Genomic DNA, 20,040 nt, shown 5'->3' on the forward strand with positions numbered 1-20,040 from the left:
CAATGATGAATGAATAGAATGTTGAGTGTATTCATGAACGATAGGGGTGAACATTTTTCTTAATTAGGTGTAAATTATAATAATATAATTAAAAGTTAAATTTATTTAAAGCAAAATAATATATTTAAAATATATATATACATATATGTTCATTTAGAAAATTTAAAGAATGCGGTTTTATCCGCACAATTTTAACAATTAATTAGTTGCACGTTGAGGGTTAAAGCTTTTCACTGTAGATGTCGCCATGTGTAGTGAGTTGGTAGTACTGTTTGTTGGAATCCATAGCGGGCGTCTGTTAACGGATTTGAAAATGTGTATTTGGTGTCATTTATGGCAGATGTTGATGTGAATTTGTGTTTAATTTACCTTTGTGAAAGTTACTTAATGCAATAAACAAATAATTTTTAGTGAATACGAATTGAGAAGGATATCATTTTAACAAAATCTATTTGTTCAGTTCGAAGTTAAGTACTTTGCCGGACAAAGACACGAAATGGAGGGGTTGTTGAAAATAGTTGAGACGAGTGACCAATATTGCAATGAATTAAAAGAGCTTAAAGAGGTATAATTAATATATTTACATGTATGTGAGTTTGTTTAATATATATATTTTGCGTTTGCTTTTTTGAATTCCTTCAAAAGAAATTTATGAAAGATTTGTGCGACCAGCTTAGTGGTAAAAAAGCTGCACTTCCCGAGCCGATTACTGCTGGACAATTGCCTAGCGTTACCCCGCAACAAAAAAAGAAACGAATCAAGCGCTTGTCTGATCTGACTGAAAGCGACAGTGAGTAGAAATAAATCAAACTAAAAATTATTTGATTTTTATACAACTTCATTTTTTTACAGATGAGACCGTTTCTGATAAAATTCCTCCTCGCATCTCAACACGTACAAGTAATTCCAAACTTCTTGCTACAGCTGACACCATGGAAGAAGAGCAAGTCGATATCGATGACGTTCCAGCAACTCCCAAAGTTAATCCAACACCAGCTCCAAGAAGTGCAAGGCTTCAAAATAAAGAACTATTAGAGGAAAAACTGATGCCACCCCCACCAGCGCCTGGTACTACACAAAGTGATTTGACTATCGCTAGTATTGAAACATCATTTGCCAGACCACAACGCGCAGCAAAATTAAAATCAGAAAAGAACCTCAAAGAACCAAAACTAAATGCTAAATTGCGTCGTCCTAGCAACAACAGCACTATTAAGGTGAAGTTGGAGCATGAACAGCGACCCTCACAGATGCATGAAGTGGATAACACATTACAGAGCAACAGGGATAGTTCTAAATCTACTGCTAGTGTCGTATCTGAAAATTCGGTCATAGCTGTACCAACAAAAGCCCCATCTGTGGTGGAGTTAAATTCGGATGATGAATCAACAGATAAATGTTCTCAAGGTAAGTAAAAGCCTCAAATCTAGATAATTTATCATGAATTAAATATATGTTGAATTGTTAGGGAATTCTACAGGGGAAGAAGGTAAGACACGCAGCCTACGCATTAAGATTAAACGAGAAAAGAGCAGTATTGGTACCGCTAATGACAAAGCAAGTACTGAGCCCACTGTACCTTCTTCGACACTAGAATCGTCAGTTAGTTCTCAACAAACGGTTCCATTGCCAAAGGTAATGTTCAAAATAATTTCAAATTTGAATGGAAATTGATTATTGCTCTTTAGATTCCTATAAAGTCTGAGCCCGGAAGCGACGATTCGACACTGGCTTCAACTACTATTTCAGTAAATACTACCGCAACTGCTACTAATGCTAGGCGTCGCAAGAAAAAAGATGTTGTGCCTAAGCCTATAAAAGTAGAAAGATTCAGTGACATCGATACAAACGAAACTACTCGGAAGACTCGTAAACAAACACGTGCTTCTGGTGGATCTGTTTATGAAGATGCAGTAGATCACCCACTTACAACAGAAGCTATTAGCACACCGCCAACGCGACTTTCTTCAGTCCCGCCAGAAGTTGCTGCCGCTGCAGGAATCAATGAAAGTGGAAATAATTCTTCTCAAACTGAAAAGACTGTTAATTCAACAGTAACAACGGGGGCTCTCATAACTGATGCTACATTTTGTACAAATGCAGCACAAACAACTTTCCAAGTGGATGCTGCACAAGCTACCTTTGTTATGGATAGCCAAAATGCCAATATGACTGTTACTATAAACAAAAAGTCTGGAGGAGCGGGGGCTCCCGTAGGCGACACAACATATAATGTGCCCGTTAATGCCGCAGATAATTCAACCACTTCGTCTCGTAATTCAATGGAGACAGCAAAAGACACAACACATCCTCAACAAGATAGTCTAATCACTGAGGATGAGTCATTTGAACCGCCGAAGCCTAAGAGCAAATTAGCATGTGTGCCAAAACCAGGTCCAGCATCCACAAAATCAGGATCAGCTAAGATTTTCAAAATGCCAACGCGTACCAATGAACTCTTCAAGTAAGTAGAATCAAATCTATCACTAGGCATAATTTTTTTAATTTTATTTCATTTCAGTCCACTTGTGCAGAGTCCGGTAAAGAAGAAGGTTGAAGCCTTCGAAAATGCCGCTATAGCTGCTCATACTACAGAGGTAACCAGTTCAGGTCGTCCGAAACGAACTAAGGAAAACACGGCACCGGTAAATATTATAAGTTAAAAATCCAAAAACCGAATAGATCTTTATACATTTTATTAACTGTATTTGCAGTCGAGTATAAACACACCAACTTTTGGAAAGATCGCATCTGCGCCTTCTCTAGGACGATTCCTCACACCAACACAATCTTCGAATCTTACAAGCTCACTTGCAAAAATTAAGAAAGTGCCAAATAGTGCTTCGAAAGTCATGACGCATCCCAAAGGTATTGCCAGTGTCAAAGCAACCACCAGCACAAGTGCTTCGAAAACATTATCCCGCGAAAATAGTGCCGAAGATTTCCGCAAAGGTTTGCATCACTTGGCTGAGGAGCGCAAGAAGCAGCGAGAACAGAAGCATCTCATCGCCGCACAACAGCGAGAAGCCAAAGAACGGGAGCGTGCTGAACGCGCGGCGAAATTAGTGAAGGAACGCGAGGAGAAACGACTCAAAAAACAACAAGAGGCCGAACAGAAGAAGCAGGCACTCGAGGAGATCCAACGTAATCTGCGACAGCAAGAGGAAGCCGCTAAACTGAAGGCGGCCAAAGCAAAGGCCGAACAAGAACGTGAGTTACTTCAACAAATGAAGCACCAACAGAATGCTCGCGCTGCAGCAGCGAAAATGCTGCCGCCACCTCCGAAACTACAGTCGAAGTACACATTCGAAATGCTGCATGAAGATGATTCAACAGATGAGGAGGAAAAGACTTCGTATAAACGACCCCCGCCACCGTCTTGGAGCCGAAGTACGTTTTAACAAATTCCGGAAAATGTATTTTTTACACTTCTATGTATTTATCATTGCTTCATTACAGGTCACGTACGTGGCGCGGCAATTCGTATGCAACAATACTGGCCAACGAAGATCATTGACAGCTTCTTTTCGGTGGAACCCATGTCACCGGACTTGCGTTCGATCTTCCCCAATATTAGCTCACATCATTTGAAACGCAATTCCAGCGTTTTGTGGTCAACCCCACCGCGTTATTCGGAGTTGCCAAAATATTAATCATTTGCTCTGTTATGAAAGTATTTTTAAATCATTCGTTTCGCTTTGTATATCACGTATGGAATAGTGGTTAGTATGTTAATTGATTTGAGATGGAATTTTAGTTGTATTTAGTACAAGCAACAAGTAGCTACTTGGCCGCATTATTTATCCATTTATTGTTTGTCATTTGTTGGTAATTTTTCTCGCACTACCCTTAACATACATACATATATGAGGAGTGCATTTCACGTATACATAAGGAATTTTGTACGCATTTTGACGTGTTTGATTATCGTCCCATTTGACACATTTTGCACTTTTTTCATATTATAAATAAAATAAAACATATTGGATGAAATTGTGTTTTCAATAAAAACCCTGTTCGTTTTTGACTCTGGAAGAATCTTCGGACTGTTGATCCTAATCGGGCTTTTAGTCATGTTACGTCTGCCATTTGATTTGTTCCTTTTTATGTTTATGAAATTAGTTCGAGCAACTAAATTAGACCCTTGCCAAACGGACTTTAGCCTGAACAGCAACATCGAAAGGCTGGAGTAACCAAATGACGCTCGAAAGTATACTACGTGATCAAAAGCAATGTGACCGTAATAATGATAAGGAGCAAATTCCTCGCCTCTTGTATCCTAAAAGAGAGCACATTCCCTCTCTTGCCTCGAGCCTAGTAAATATCTCTCCTAGAAGTGATTTGGTCTCGGTATTTGGAGCGCAATCTTCCAAAATAAGTAACTAAGCAACTCTTAAGCTCGACTTTAAAAAGTTTATGATTTTCAAATAGACAAACCAACAATTTCAGATTTACTTATATTATAGATCAATCTTTCAGCTGCAACTGAAATCCTTCAACGCTTAACAAAAATGTTTTGAATTCATGAAGACTCAAGAACGAATAGGATCACTTTACAAAAGTTCCTTGACAGTTTTCCCACATGCTCGAAAAACAAAGAGACAACAAGAAAAACAACAAAATATTACACAAGCAGGCCTTGAAAGCTCGCAGCTCCGAAAGCTTTTAGAGCCATGAGTGAATTCTCATATTTCTTGTTAACGCTTTTTATTTACCTTTACCAACTGCTTCTTGCGTCCGTTGCTTGTTGATTTTTTTTGCCTTGCCTTGTAATACTCGCACTTGAGTACGCAATGAGTTGCTGTTGTTGTTACTGTTGATCTCTTGTTTGTCGTTGGCTTCAAAGCCAGCAGTGGAATTCACCACACTTTCTTGCGGTTTGGACTGGCTGGTAAGCTGGCCAGCAACCGACTTGAGTTGGTGCGCCGCGATCAGTTAAAGGCGGATCGTGCTTGTGTTAAGACGTCTCCAATCGAAACGGAACCGGTCGCAGTACTAAGTGGTAAGCGCGGCAGAAGATTGTGAAGTGAAAAAGAAGAAGAAATGAAATTGGCTTAAAAGCGAACGCAGGTCGCGGGTGTGCATAGTGTATTATGAAAACAAAAACAACAATAGCAATGAGTGCAGCAAAGTAGTACACACTCACACACACAACAACAACTACATTCACACATACATCTACACCCAAGTGCATACAGACATACAGAGATACAGACTTTGTAATCGAAAACGTTGGGTTCATCGGCGGTGCAACGAAGACAGGTGAAATGGATCGCTTCAGCGAAACATTCATTAGTGTGTAATACAGTTATACATAAACATACACTTGAAGTGAAGACTAACTTTGTCTGTGCCATATGGAATCGGATATAGGAATTTGAAAACGGATTTGATTTTTTGTTGTTGTTGTTTTTTTATTGCAAAGCCACGCATAACTCACGCACTATCCATCCTCCACACACACACACACATTTGCCTACATTTCAACAAAAACAAAAACAACCAAAAAGAGTGTGTGTGTTGGAACAAGAGGAGCGGAGTGGTGGCAGATATGACTGCAAAGATGGCTTAAAACTTTCTTTTTCGTCAGCATTCGCTCACTTGTCGGAGCAATCGGAATCGGAATAATATGTGCATGTGTGTGTGTGTGTGTGTGTATTGCAAATTCATATGCATATATGTGAGTGTGTGTGTTTGTGCGCGCAAAACTTCGCTTGATGCTGACGCGAGTGCGAGTCTAAAATGAAAAATGAAAATAAAAATAAAAAAATAATAGAAATTGTAGAAAAAGTGGCCAAAGTTGCAACAAGAAAAGATACAAATATGTGCATATATGAGTTTTCTATTAGAAACAAAGTTTATGCGCGTGTGTGTGTGTGTATGTGCTCTGCCTCATGGCATGTAATTAGCGAAGGAAAACAAAAAACAAAAGCTAAGATATTGAAAATAATGAATTTCGCTGTGAAAATTGTGGAAATTGGTGCAAGCAAAAACAAAAGTGTAACATTGTGACTCGTTAGTGTTGCATACATACATACATACATCGCTTAAACCACCCAAAATATATTCCCCAGCTAAAACCACATATTCGTTCCAAAGCGTGACAATGTGTGTGCGTTCTTGTGCTTTATTACTATGCGAGCGATAGTAATTTGGTGCGCGAGCGCTAAATTAGGTTGTAAAGCGATAATTAACGCCAACAAACTCACACTCACACACACACATACACACATTGATTTTTGACGAGCCAAGTGTGCCTGAAGACGAAGCAAGAAATGTGTTTTGGTCGTTGCATGGAAATATTAAACAGACAGAAAATCATAGTACCAACTGCCAGCTATCCATAACACCAGTACTCTTCATACATATTTACATAATATCCATCGAAATCTTCGGTCATCCGAAAGGCATTCGTTGCTTAAGTTTTAGCAAATTTAATTTTGCTGTTTTGAAAATAAAAATTATAAAATAAATTTGCGGTTATTTGATCTGAGACGGCTTTTAAATGGTCCAGTTCAACACTTCTCTGTCAACTTGTTGAACAGTGACATTAGCATTGGATGTAAGGGGATTGAGATTGGTTATTCATTACTTCAAGTTTTTTCAATTTATCGTAAAATCCCTTTCTTTTTCATTTTTTTTTAACTTAATCCTAACTCTTTTATGGTGACGAATGTCAGATTAAAAAAATGCAAATATTTTCTATAAAATAATTTTTTTTTTTGTTAATTTTCCCATAAGTCTCCATATATGTATGTGTACCATGTACGTATTTTCTTCCGAATAATAGCTTGGTTGTTGTTGTCGAAATACACTTATTGCCTCGCAATTGACATCATTGTTGACGCTGCAGCAGCTTCAGTTGACGTGTTGTTGCTGCTGGCAAAGTTGCAGTTTCGGCAATCGGAACTAGCAATTTGGCAATCACATTTGAAGTCTGCTGATTGGCTCTGCGTGGCTGTCGATCTAATGACTCAGTTATAACAACAATAAAAATGTTTTTGTTGTTTTTTTCTTGGATTATCGAAATTTCTATTGAGTTCATATCGAAGAGAAACATCGAGGGCTATACATAAAAAACAAATGTAAGACGTTGGCAGGCAGTATTCTAAGAGTCTAACATAGTCGCATTTAGAGGCGCATTTTACTAATCATTTCAATACTTAGTAGCACTTGCACGAGAGACGTCCTGAGTTTTCTTCATTCAATCAGAGTACATTCTTCTCATTCAATCAAAGTTATGAGACTCAAAAGCAATTTCTAGAACCCTGAACTAGCCGTCCGCCAGTGGGAAGCAAACTGCTGAAGAAACTACAATTCTATTATCGTCATGTTGAACAACATTAAACATCCAGTACAGTAAGAGTAGATGATTCTAGCAGCACCAATGTGCGCTCCATACTCGCACACAATGCGCTCGCATTGAGCCATAACCCGTTCGCCAGTCTCGCTAAGTTTGCGATAATAGACACTTGTGTGTGACATTAGCTGGAGCTGGCAGTGACGATAACCGGACATTCAGGTGAAATGAAACAGGAATGACAGCCCGCAACAAGAGCGGCCGAGCAGGCAGTTGATCAAGTGGCGAGCCGACAATGACGTTCGAGTTTTCCACTCGCAGCCGTACATGTACTCGGCTTCACACACATACGAGTATATAATAACAACAACAACAACTATTGTAGATAATCAGAAAAAAAGTAGTTGCACCGAGTACAACAACAACAAATGGCATTACTGTTTACTTTTTTCAACGGGACAATGTCAAATTTGAGCTCCGCTGCAGTGTGCTTGACGTTCTGGATACTGTTACGAGCGTTAGTTAGCCTCGGCTTGGCTTTTGGTGTGTTGGTGCTGCAGTTGTTGGCATTCAGCTGCGTTTCGAAAATTGCAGCTGAGAAACTGTTACTCGTGCTAATTTCTTGTGCCATTTTCCACGACGACTGTCGCGGCAAGTTTTGCTTCCTCTTCATACATGCAACGTGTGTGTGTGTGTTTGTGTTGTTGTTGTTGGCTGAAAGTAGGCAAATTGCATGGCGTGCTGCAATAAGTATGTTGCAAGAATGACAACGTGATAAATTGCATTGTCGCTTTGTCATCAGCAATGTCATCCAAGTCATCCAAGTAGTCACACACACTCACAGAGAGAGAGACAGATTCTCCGTTAAATATTGTTGTCAATTGTTAAATTGTTCGTCAATTAGCTACGGTTGTTATAACATTACGTAAGCAAAGTGAAATAAATTTCGAAATTCTATAATTTAGTCTTGTGCTGCATCCCATTGAAAGAAGAAGAAGAAGCTCTGTGTCAAAAACAAAAATTTTATTTGTGAAGTGATTTTCGAATATTCCCCGTTATTGCAACAGCTCACTTGTGCGTGTCGAAATCTTAAGAGTGTTAATCCCCAAAGCGTTTTCGGAATTTCACGCTCGTTTTGCGCTTGTATTTCGCGTTGCACTATACAGACATACGAGTGCGTGTGTTTGCGCATTCGTGCGTGTTGCTTATTCATTTGAACGCTGTTTGCTGCCAATAAATACATTGCTTTCTGCAATTTCGCGGCTCCACTGCAACGCTGCTGCCACGGTTTGTGCTGCAAGTGAGGAGCACTGGATCAGGCTGCCGCTGCTGGTGTGTAACGAGACGCGCCTATGAAGTGAAGGTGAGTTTTCACGCTACATAAATAATAGAAAGCTCAATGATGAGTCTCGCTAAGCCGTTCATGCCGTTCATTTAAGCATGGATAACTAACCAGCTGACAGTGCGATCGTAAAAGCATAGCGGTGAAATCTAAATCTGCGCGAAAAATCGCATCGCGGCCGGATTTAGAATTTCACGCGTTCATATGTATGTAAATATGATGTTATTATTGCATTGCTAGTGTAAGCTACTTTGTTTTGAACATCACCATATAGCTCATGGCTTTCATATAAAAGAAGCTTCATTCGAAATCTTTCATTCCGGAATTTCGAAAATTATTGTGAGATTTAAATTAGATTACTGATAGGTTTATATGATTAGTTAGTCACTTACTGCAAAAACAAAACACATTATGAAGTCTATATGAGACGCTTTGTTGTGGTGTCAAGCAAACAGAGAAGACACAGAGTAAACCGTTTTAGTCAAATTACGTTAATTTCATAATCATTCAAACCTAATACGACCATTTAGCACCTCCCTGGCTCCTTTGAGCTCACATTCAAATTCAACAGAAAACTCAGATTTGATAAAAGCCAACTTCTCCTTCTCTCTCAAAATCTATAAACAGCGAGGAAACCAAACAAAATAGTGATTAATCGCATATACGTATCCATATATACTCCCGTCCATTTATTACCGCATCGCATTTGAGCGCTTACTAATATTGTCGATATTGATTTATTACTCATGGCGCAGTTAATGTGCCATTGCAGCTCATGACATTTGAGGTTCGTGCCCAAAGTCTTTTGTTTTGCAATCCCCAAACACATGACTCAAATGCTGCCACAGCATGATTGCATAACGGCGGTAAATCCGAAAATATGTGCCGAAAACTAAATAAATTTACCTGCACGAGAGACAAACAAAACTATTTCCAGCGCACTCGTATGTAAAGCGAGGCGAACTTTTCGGAGTATATGTGACGCTGCAAATCCGCATTCGGCTAACTGTTGTGCGCAGTCAGCGGAAAGTGTCAGTGAGTCACTTACATATAACCACACACAACACAAGCCAGCCAGCCATCTCGTGTGTTGCTCATTTCCGAAAACCCCGCGCCGAGAAAGAAAACAAACAGCGAGTGGGGAAATAAGACAAGGCGAAGTGAATATGAAACCGCAGATGAAGGCTGCAAAATTTTCACCGGTGAGTGCCCTTCTGCGAAAGCAAAAGTAATTTCGTGAACTGGTTTTAAACGAGACAAAATATTGTGTATGATCATATACACACATACATATATACATATATACATATATACATATACATCTATTCATATATACATTTGTGGTGTGCAGCGTTTCGAGCGATTTCGTTTTATTTTTGAAGGCTCATGTAGTCGTATTTAGCCCTTAACTGTTATCCCTTTGATATATATGCAGATATGTACGAATATAAATCTTGTACGATTTCTGTTTGATGCAAATGCCCGCGGTTAAACCCATATATGAGCGGTGTAACAGCGTTTGTCTAGAAATCTTATTATTTTTGAGATTTTTTCTAGCGATAAGCATTGCGAATTAGACTTCCAATACCAATAGCTTTACTAAATGTTGTTATTTTTGTTGCATCATAAAATCTCTAAAAAAATTTGGAAATACTGGAATGACTGGAATAACCGGTTTGATGTCGATAAACTGGACACAATTATCGTGGTAACGGTATGGAAATTATGAAATACTTCAACCTTTGTCTACTCTTCTCTTTATTTTAATGCTAAAAGACCTATATGAGGCTCCAAATATTTGCGAGAGTACTTGAAGTACCGAAATGCCAAATTCAAGACCCCTATTTATGCCATTTCAAGTACGATCAGAAACTCCATAAAACAGTTGTTAGAGATATTATACCAGCGAGTATTGATAGCAGAGTTGCTATTGCAGATGTTATGGCATTTAATTCATAAAATAAATAAAAAATAATAAAAACATACACACTCTATTCACAATTCTAATCACTAACAGTAGTAAAAATGTTAAATCATTAAAACTAGAAAAATAATTGCCGACTGTCTTGTTAAATTCATGCTCTTTGCATGTGGAAAGCAACTTCCCGAGGAAACCGTTCAAATTGGCTGTTAAAGTCAACGCTCCGAAATCGCACTAAAATCCACGAGGAAAAAAGCGACTGCAAACGGTAGTTGGCTGGGCAGCAAAAGTGAAATAATAACAGTGGTTGGTCCGATAGGTAAAGCGTTGCACGAGAAGAAGCAGAAAAAGCACCGCGGCGCTGGCGGCGGCGTGTTCAACCTTTCTAAGTGCTTTCACTTTCGTTGAAGCTTTGCTGGCATACGCGACAACGGTTTTTCAGTTTCAGTTTCAACTTCGACTAACTCGCTGCCGTCTGCTCTGTTTATTGTTGTTGTTGCTGTTGTACAGCTGAGAGTTACTGAACTTATTTTGTGTGGCAGTGCAACAACTGCTCATTAACTATTGCCACATGCAACGCCAAATTTTATAGCGCACACTCTTCGTTGATTTTTTTCACTTCACGGGGGTTGCTATCGTGAGCACTAAGAGTTTTATTTTTTTATTTTCAAATATGCTATTTTTTTTTTTGGTTTAAGTTTTTTGCCTTTTTTTAATTTTTTCTTTAATTTTGCTTTTTGCTTCACTCGGGTTTGACATTGGCCAATTGTCTCCGTGTTTTGTACTCGAATGCTGTTTGTTTTGATTTCTTCGCTATTTCTCAACTTTTCATTCAGTTCATCGGAAGAAACAGCTTGTCTGTCCCATGGTGTACTTTGAAGGGCATTTTGTTGTAAGCGCAGCAGTTTTCATTTTCATTTTCAATCGCACAGCTGCACTCACCTACACCAAAAAAGTGCTGAGTGCCCAATTATTCGGTAATTGTTGCTTATCCATTTCTTTTGCGTTTTCAAGTTTAATTTCTGTTGTAAAGCTGTCGATGTTGTAACCAGATTGCCTCAGTTTATTTGAAGCGAAATACTACAAGATCTTGGAGATCAAATTCGTTAACACAACAGTGACATTATTTTAGCGTTTCTAAAGTAAAGCTCAGAACTTTACTATAACAGAAAAAATTAACATAAAACTGATACTTTTCCGATTGGTAGGACATCAGAGCCAAAAAACTCACTTTTGTGTGGAGAAACAGTTTAACATAGTTGACAAACCCCAGGAGTACTCAGAAAACTTAGAAAAGAATATTGAGGCTTTACCTCCCTTAAGACTTGATTTAATGGCGATTTCAACGGAGATCTTAGTAAATAATATCACTAATGAACACACTCCAGGCGTTTGCAAGATTTCGAATAGAGAGCACAAGGGTTCAAGAACAGCTCCTTTGATACGCGAAGTCTCCTGAAGTTCTAGTGAAGTTAACACCTTTATTTGCAAATCGCCACTACTTCACCCCACCCTGTCTTGGCTGCTCTAGATAGTTGGCATTTGAAATATAAACATACTTCCGACACACACTGTATTTTGAGAAACTTTGGCTATTTTTGGTCAATCACAAAAGCAAGCGATAAAAGAGAAATGCAAAAATATTTACTGTCGATCCATTGCAGACTGACAGACAGCCATCGTGTCATAACAATCGATAAATATGGCAGCGATCAATTTGGGATACTTTCGCTGTATCAACCACAATAATCTTTCTCTATCGGTGCTTACTTAACAGCTTCGCAGCAAATATGAATATATTCACACATACACACACACACACACGGAGACACGGACAAATGCGCACTTAAATTGTTAAATTAGCATTTGTAGAGAGTCTATTGTGCGATATTTCAAAAACAAATGAACATAAATCATATTTACAAAGCAAAACCAGTTTTATGAGATTTTGAATAACGGTATACTTTTTTACTGTTAATTGTCGCTTTGTCCGCCATATACGAGTATGTGGCAAAAATTGAATTGAATCGGTTGAACAGTAAGAAATTCGGTTATTTGCATATTCGGTCTTCGAAGACTATAGCACACGAGAAGAAGGCAATAAGGAATACATATTAATTAGTTAAAATATTCACAATATTATTGTGGCTCAAGAAAGTCCACCACTTCTATTAGTCTCCCAGAATATATATATTTCGGAACTTGTTTTTGCGCTGCTTCCCTTTATCTAATCGCTCACCCGTTTAATCTCTTGTAAAGTGTTACGTTTTTGCAGCAATCTTTTAGATTGTTTCTGTCAACGATTTGCGCATTATGTAACCTTTGTCGCCTTTGTTTAATGTTTGGTCATTTGTCGTTTAAAGCTTAATGACAGATTTTTTTATACTCACTCGCTTATTGTTCGGCCATGGCGACATTTTCGTGGTAATAACAATTAAGTAATGTCTCCATTGTACTAAACTAATTCTGGAGCTCTGCCAAGTGAGTCATTGAACTTGAGAATTTATAATAGAAAATGGAAAACTTTACTTCCAATTTCTTTAATCTAAATGATTCCACTTATCCGTGAAAAAATTTGCATTCAGAGGAATTTGTGAAAGAGCGTAGAATAGTTGTGGTTCAAGATTAAAGCTCAAAAATGAGAAATTATCCAGTTTTTTCCGAGATTTTAATATAACAATCTGTTAAATGCTGATAAAATGGAGAAAGCTTGAAAACTATGCAAATGATAGTGATCTAAAGAGTATTTTTTACTTATCACAAATAAAGTCAGTTTAAAGTGAAAATTTGTTCTATCATCTACAGCTGAAAACTACAACTTTCCCACCAGATTTATGCCACTATAATGAGCTTCAAGCCCTAAGCACTAGTTTATTAACTCATTGCCTGCCAATTAAGGCAGTGTTTTGGGCCTATGAACAAACGTCAGCGCACACTTAATTAGATGCATTTTCCCTCCATTAATAGTATATGCATATAAAAAAATAAAAAAAAAATCTATAAAAATATAAGACAAATAAAAATCGTTTAAAGAAACTCATTTTTTATTACAGCATGGAGTTTGGCAGTGATCGTGAGCAAATATGAACGTCGACCACTCATCCATAGACACGAGTTATTAAATTAAAGCAAAGGGAAACCGAATTGAAGATATCATATATTTAGTGGTTGGCCAGTGAAGCAGACACACACACACACAGCAATTGTGAGAACACACAACGACATCATCTAACAGAGGTTATGTGCCGCAAAGTGGAGCGACACAGCAGCGCAACGCGACCGTTGGCCATCGCGAGCGCTACAGCAACAGCAACGGCTACAACAACGATTATGACGCTGTCGAAAAGGCGAAAATCTCACAAGAGCACAAATTCTACGCTGCCAACCGCCAGCATGTGCACGAGGAAGACCACAAGTTGGCCGCTTTGCGCAGCCGCCGCGATGCAACACAGCTTCGACTCGCTGCGATGGCTGGGCGTGCTGGCGCTGCTGCTGCTGGCCACACGTAATATCGGTAAGTAAATGCAGACGTAATTTAAATGACAAAGCCAAGATAGATGGCTCACGTAGAGGAGCGAAGCACAATAAGCTTTTGTCCGCGATAGATTCCATTCGTCGAATCGCGTTCAAACGCTTTCCAAGTTGCTGGCGAGTTCCACCTGCAGCGTCTAGGGTATCTCCAAAGGCATTCTCTGTAATCTATACACCTTTTATGCTGGTTATCTCTCTGTGTTTATTTGCATTCAAAATAGCTACACGCGTTTGTGTGGGCTTTAGACTACTTGTGTGTGCTTGTAGGTGTCTTCTTTGTCACTTGTTTGGTGACTTTGTCATTCTTGTTGTGAAAGTGCGTATGCAGGCAGGCATTTGTGCCTCACCACCGGTTCAAATTGACATCGATGTATTGAAGATTTAACACACACACAAACGCACACGCGCATTCCAATGCTGCTGAGGCGTAAGCTCTTGTTGTCCGTATATGTGCGGCTGGCTTTGTGAGACCCGTGTTTAATGTACCGGAAAAATGTTGTTGTGCGCAACAACAAAAATAAAATAAGCTAATAAAAGAAGCAAAGAAACGCACTTTATTTTCGTTCGCAAGGTTCGCAAGACAATTGGCAATGCGAAAAGCGTAACGAAACCACAAAGATTATTCAGCTGCTGGCGCTGTCCTAAATGCCGCGCTTTGCCAATTCTCTCAACGCTTATCTGTACTCGTATGTATGTATGTATGCATATTCATGTGGGCTAGTACGCATATAAAGTATCTGTTTACCTTTTGCTCATTGCGTTGATCGACGGTGACGTGTGCGCCATTTTGGATTAGAGAAAACTTCGATTGAAGGAAATGGGGGTATAGGTGAGTTTTAACTTTTGTGGCCTAAGAACTCCACTTTCTGAGTTTTTACAATTCTTATCTTAAAATTAATAAATTGATAATGTTGGAAGTTATTGCTAGAATATCTTCAAAATGCAATCATTGAGGAAGCTCGAGCATAAACTCTTTCTATGATACATATATTAATAGCCTTTGGAGATGTAACAGTGAATAAAAGAATTTTGGGTCAGTGATTGATTAATAAATGCTTAATACATTCATAAATATCAACATTTTAAAACATAATTTTCCTTCAAACTTACTGAACTCCTTAGAAGGCTCTGCCCCTGCTAGTAGTCGCTATATTTCCCATGCATTCACATTTCCATATTTACATAATATTAATTTAATAGAAATTATGTACCGTTAAAAGCACTGCACGAATGAAAAGGAACCTGTTGAACGCTACACATCGACGCGCACAACTCCACTGCCTTGCCGTGTGTGCCACTGCATAATGGAAATAAATTTAGCTTTACGTATATAACGAGTACAAAAATGCTATGTAAAGTGTATTGCAGAGAAACATAATAGAAAAATAAAGTGGAGCTAATTAGCAGTGCAAACATTTTAAGAGCCATGAGACTACAACACTCTTCACACAATTACACATTTACTTCACCCTCGTCTCAGCAATCTCCTTGCGTGCAGATTGAGATATTGAAGCAAACAAAAGACTTAAGCTGCGAACCTCAGTACCGTTAAGATGCGCCGGGCACCAGTGCCAGCCATGAGTTCATACTATTTACAAGGTATTTTGCGCGAAATGTTAGCTGTTAATTAAAGAAGCTTAGGCGAGCTATTTAAACGTACCGTTTCGCATTGCAGACGACCCAAATTAATCGAAGCTTCTCAAAAGTATCACTGCTCGCAGGTACATAGTACTAGGTAGATGCCTTGTGGGCACAACTGTGAACAATAATAATGAAAGTGTTGTTAATAAAAGCCCATAAGAACCGTTATTCGGACAGACAGCGGTATGCTGTGCATGCACTTGTGCGCACACAAAGGTCCGCCATTGATCAGGTTAGTTTAGGCCCGCGGCAGCTTTACACGCTCCACTGACACCGCCAAATATTTGTCCAACCTAAAAACAAGAAGAAAAAACGAAATAAAATTGAAAATAATTGAACGGCTGAAATGAATGCAGCCAACAGCTATTAGCTTCTAATGTCAAGTGCCGCGCTGTGGTCTCAGTCCACCTGTTGCTGTCCAAAACGGCCATTGATGCCGCTAACACGATGACTGGCGATAGCATTGAGGCTGTTGCTGAGCTTATCGTCGCTGCGCTTTATGCTGTTCTTTCTTTCTTCTGCGCGAGTGCTTTACCACTTTGTGGATCGCAACGAAATGTGGCCAAACAAACAAAAGGCAAAAAATAACCAATTCTTCGGCACCTAATTTCTAGAAAAAGTGTTGGCGTTTGCTCTTTTAATTACCTCGTTTACTTTTTTTGGTCGAACACAATATTTTTTCTCGTGTGCTGTGACCTACTTAAGTCCCAAGAAATTAATAAATGTATAATACAACGAGATGCTTGTCTGCGGGTGTTGGGCTTGTCAGGTATGTGAGGCAGCGTCAATAAGCCGCAGAGCGAGCATGCAAGACACGAAGAGGCAGTGTGTTGAAGAATACAAGTGTTTTTTCTTTTTTTTTTGTGTTAGGTGCTCATATATTAAAAGGCATTGATGTAAGCTATTTTAGCTTAATTAGTCGAATCATGAAGAGCAGGCGTCCGAGTTTTCTGAGTTCATAAAAAAAAGTAATATACAAAAAGACAGCTGAAATATTGAATGCAAGCATGTATCGGTTTTTATGATTTTTCAACATTTTAGTATTTAGGAAAAAGCTTTTTCTCCAAGCAGTTTAACCACCCGCCTTGGTATAAGTAATCATCTGTGTAAAAAAAGTAGATCACAAACCTTCGCAGCAGATGAGTTTCGAAAAGAATCACCGAAAAAGACGACAAATAAGTTCAATGACTTCTTTGAATTCCAAATGCGCACATTTAAATGGCTGAAAAGACACAGAAGACAAACCCAACAACTCACTTCTGCTTCGCATCAAATGCGCTGGTGACTAGAAATATTCTCTATCCACGTCAGCTTGTCTGCATTGTCATCGGAATATTAATTCAGCAACATTCCCAGTTATGACCGCATGTAGCCTTCGCCACATTTCATCGCTCCTGGATTCTTTGCATGCCTTGGAGAATATGTGGTTATGTGCAATGCATTCTTTTCGATCGCTGCTCGTTAGTTGTCTGTAATTTAAAAGAACTCGCCAAGCGGCACTCGACAAGCAGTGCGAGAACGCTCAATACAGTTACACATTCAATTGCAATTGGAGCATTGATTCCTAAAATGAGCTCAGTGAAACATGCCAACCACTTCTTGCGCTTGCCTTCGAGGCGCTTAGCCATGAGGGGAAATGGCGAACTGGCCGGCCATTGGAACCTGTTAAACCGCCAATTACCAGCGATGACTGCACGAAAACACACACAAACACACACGCATGCTCACATGCTCGGTATGTAGCAGCACAAGCAAGAGAAAAAACATTCACCCAAAAACAACTCACACAAACGCTACTCATTATAAATGTACACACGCATAGATTTGTGTATTGGTGTGCGCTTCTGTGCTTATGTGAAAGCGTGCTTTTTAAGCCAATAAGTCTATTAATTTAATAGTTTGGCCAACTTTGAATTGAATATGTCCGATCGACGACAAAGTCAAGAATGCAGCTGTTGTTGCTGTTTTTGTATTGTGGAAGCAAGAATCTAAAGAAACTAGAACTGTGTGAGCTTCTTTTAAGGCAGCACAGAGTGTGTCCAGTGCTTCGTTATCTTTTTCGTTGATTATTTCAGAGTAATTCGTTGACCAATTTTTCAATTGACTTTAGACTATGAAATATCTATCAACTAATTAATTAATTTCACAGAAGTAATATAAATCACATTATTATACTTAATCAAAGAGATAGGGGGTCTAATAGGTCTTAGAACAAAGTGATATCTTCTATGCTCTCTGTTCTCTATCTTATACTTTATGCTCACCATTCAAGAAATTTACTTAGGAAGACAACAACAATGGTTGGTGTGTTCGATTCACCCCTCTTGGCGGTTCGAAGACAGCTGATTAGCGATTCAAATACTCATAATCATTACAGAGCTCCCATTTAAATTTGAAGCAGATACCATTATTATGATATTTTCTTAGCAATTATCTGTTATACATTTATGTTATTATTAGATAAAGTTCTTAAATATTAAGCTTTTTTATAAAAATCCGAACTTTGTCTATAAACGCTTCACCTATGGTGGCTGCTGAACTGTACGAATCGTACAAAAGTGGCCAAAACCTGTATGTTTGTGATGCGATTCCGTTAAAGCTGTGCATTTGTGACCAGTGCCATAAACTACCGCCACTATCTTTGACCGCTTCTGTCGGTCGCTATTTGGTTAGCGTTAGTCGCCCAGTTGTTTGACTGACTCACTGACATGCTGACTTGCTGCCTGCGGTGCCAAAGCCAAAGCTTGCAGCCATCGCCACCAAACCGGCAAAGCGCAAAAAATAACCCAAAAGACGCACATGGAGCATGTCTAGTGCGGAGTACTAAATTGTTGTAAATCGCAGCGGACTGCATGAATTTGTAAACAACTAACAAACGGCCACCAGATAATCTAGAGCCAGTTCTCCTCATTCTGTTGCCGTCTAGCGGACATTTACGGTTAAACGGTATTTATGTATTTGTTGTAAGCGTTTTTGCTATGTGTTTTCGGTTACGTATGACTGACAGTGATCTAGAAATGTTGGTAGGTAGTTAGCTATGTGGAGCCGCTAATTTACTGGCACATGTGTCTATATGTATTGTGTGTGCCGATGTGTGATGGCAGAGCATTTAATGAAGCGGCATGAATATGCATGGGTTCTTAAGTAGGTTGGGAAGTGTTTACATAAATGGTAGCGACGGTCGATTGGCATCGAAGCGGCGCTTTATTGAAGGCAGAAGACTGCTGAAGTGCTTGTGTCGCAGCTTGGAACGAATCTGCCGCACTTTAGTGGATTGTATGCAAATATCATTTTGAGTTTTTCAACACAGTTACCATTTTTTCTGCTTTTAGGTAAATTAAAGTTTTATATTAATCTGGTAATAAATGCCTTTAAGTTTCAGATTCCATGCAATTAATTGAATTCATTTATTATACGATTAGTTGAAGACTCTCAAATTATGTTAATATTCCAATCAGATGTTTCGTCTTCTTCATAATTTATTTTGAGCAGCTTATGTCGAGATAGAAAGTCTTCGAGTTTTCTCTTAAACGGTGTTTATTATTTAAGATTATATCTTATTCTTAATTTTTATAAAATGTTGCTAATGAGAAGAGCGCCACTTTAGCAAAAGTTTTCCTGCTAGATGGCACTGCAGTCAAGTTATTAACAAAATTCCAGTTTCTTGTTCGATTTGACTCAAATGTGGAATATACCTAGGTAACGAGAAAGAAAATTGAAATTGAATAATATAATATTGACGAAAATCAATGTTTATAAAATACTGCAATTTATTTCAATAAAGATGAAAATTCGAATATACTTTCTCAGTCAAACCTTTATCAGTTCCCATAAAAGCGAAAAACGCCAACTGTACGAAATTTTTCCTTTCTAAGCAATTTAAAATTATAAACCAGTTCCGCCGATTTCACACAGTCGAAATTAACACAAAACGAGAGATCTGCAAAAAGGTTCGTTAAATATATTGATAAGCAAGCAGCGGCACAGCTGAAAGCTTTTGAAGCCGAAACGAATAAAAAAATTGCAATCGCTCAAGCGTGTGGGAAAGGCAAAGAAAGGGCAGAATGCAACCGGTACGAACTTGACCAGAATTTCATTTAAGATTTAAGGTATTTCGTGGTCCTTAACGCATTCGGTGTGTGTGTGCGCATATGTTTATGTCTCGTAAATTAAGTGAATGCTATGGAAACAGGTTGTTTACTCCGCTATGCTGCTTTATTGCTTTATGCGCATGCGCACAGCGAATGCCTGAGCTTAAAGTGCGTGCGTGCGTGAGTCGTGCGAGCCGCGAAATGCGCAAAAGGG

The 20,040-nt window shown here is 38.8% G+C and overlaps 2 protein-coding genes across 14 annotated transcripts in view; both read left to right on the forward strand.

Annotated features, from left to right (window-relative positions):
- The first annotated feature begins 286 nt into the window (after positions 1-286).
- On the forward strand, positions 287-3,988 carry LOC105221297 (uncharacterized). The gene is made up of 8 exons (XM_011198140.3): positions 287-565; positions 646-790; positions 853-1,407; positions 1,469-1,635; positions 1,689-2,464; positions 2,522-2,645; positions 2,715-3,390; positions 3,460-3,988. The coding sequence occupies exons 1-8, from the start codon at positions 497-499 to the stop codon at positions 3,651-3,653; spliced, it is 2,706 nt and encodes a 901-aa protein (XP_011196442.2). The 5' UTR covers positions 287-496; the 3' UTR covers positions 3,654-3,988.
- An 882-nt stretch (positions 3,989-4,870) lies between these two features.
- LOC105221299 (mucin-2) overlaps positions 4,871-20,040 on the forward strand; it is a 30,217-nt gene continuing 15,047 nt past the window's right edge. For 9 of the 13 annotated variants that reach the window (XM_054233829.1, XM_054233831.1, XM_054233833.1 and 6 more), the window contains exons 1-3: positions 4,928-5,077; positions 8,266-8,663; positions 13,617-14,077. In XM_054233829.1, coding sequence (XP_054089804.1) covers positions 13,804-14,077 — 274 coding nt within the window. In that variant the 5' untranslated portion in view covers positions 4,928-5,077; positions 8,266-8,663; positions 13,617-13,803. Of the gene's footprint in view, positions 5,078-5,103; positions 5,263-8,265; positions 8,664-9,414; positions 9,845-13,616; positions 14,078-20,040 lie in introns of those variants that run through there. The other 4 variants (XM_011198144.3, XM_011198145.3, XM_011198148.3 and 1 more) reach the window with 4 other exon arrangements.

Source organism: Zeugodacus cucurbitae, chromosome 6, assembly GCF_028554725.1.
Source record: "Zeugodacus cucurbitae isolate PBARC_wt_2022May chromosome 6, idZeuCucr1.2, whole genome shotgun sequence".
Classification (NCBI taxonomy): domain Eukaryota; kingdom Metazoa; phylum Arthropoda; class Insecta; order Diptera; family Tephritidae; genus Zeugodacus; species Zeugodacus cucurbitae.

Excerpts from the sequence above, each read along its gene's own strand:
- LOC105221297 (XM_011198140.3), top strand. The coding sequence starts at position 497 with ATGGAGGGGTTGTTGAAAATAGTTGAGACGAGTGACCAATATTGCAAT. Across the intron at positions 566-645 it reads AATTAAAAGAGCTTAAAGAG|AAATTTATGAAAGATTTGTG; the intron begins GTATAATTAATA and ends TTCCTTCAAAAG. Across the intron at positions 1,408-1,468 it reads AACAGATAAATGTTCTCAAG|GGAATTCTACAGGGGAAGAA; the intron begins GTAAGTAAAAGC and ends TTGAATTGTTAG.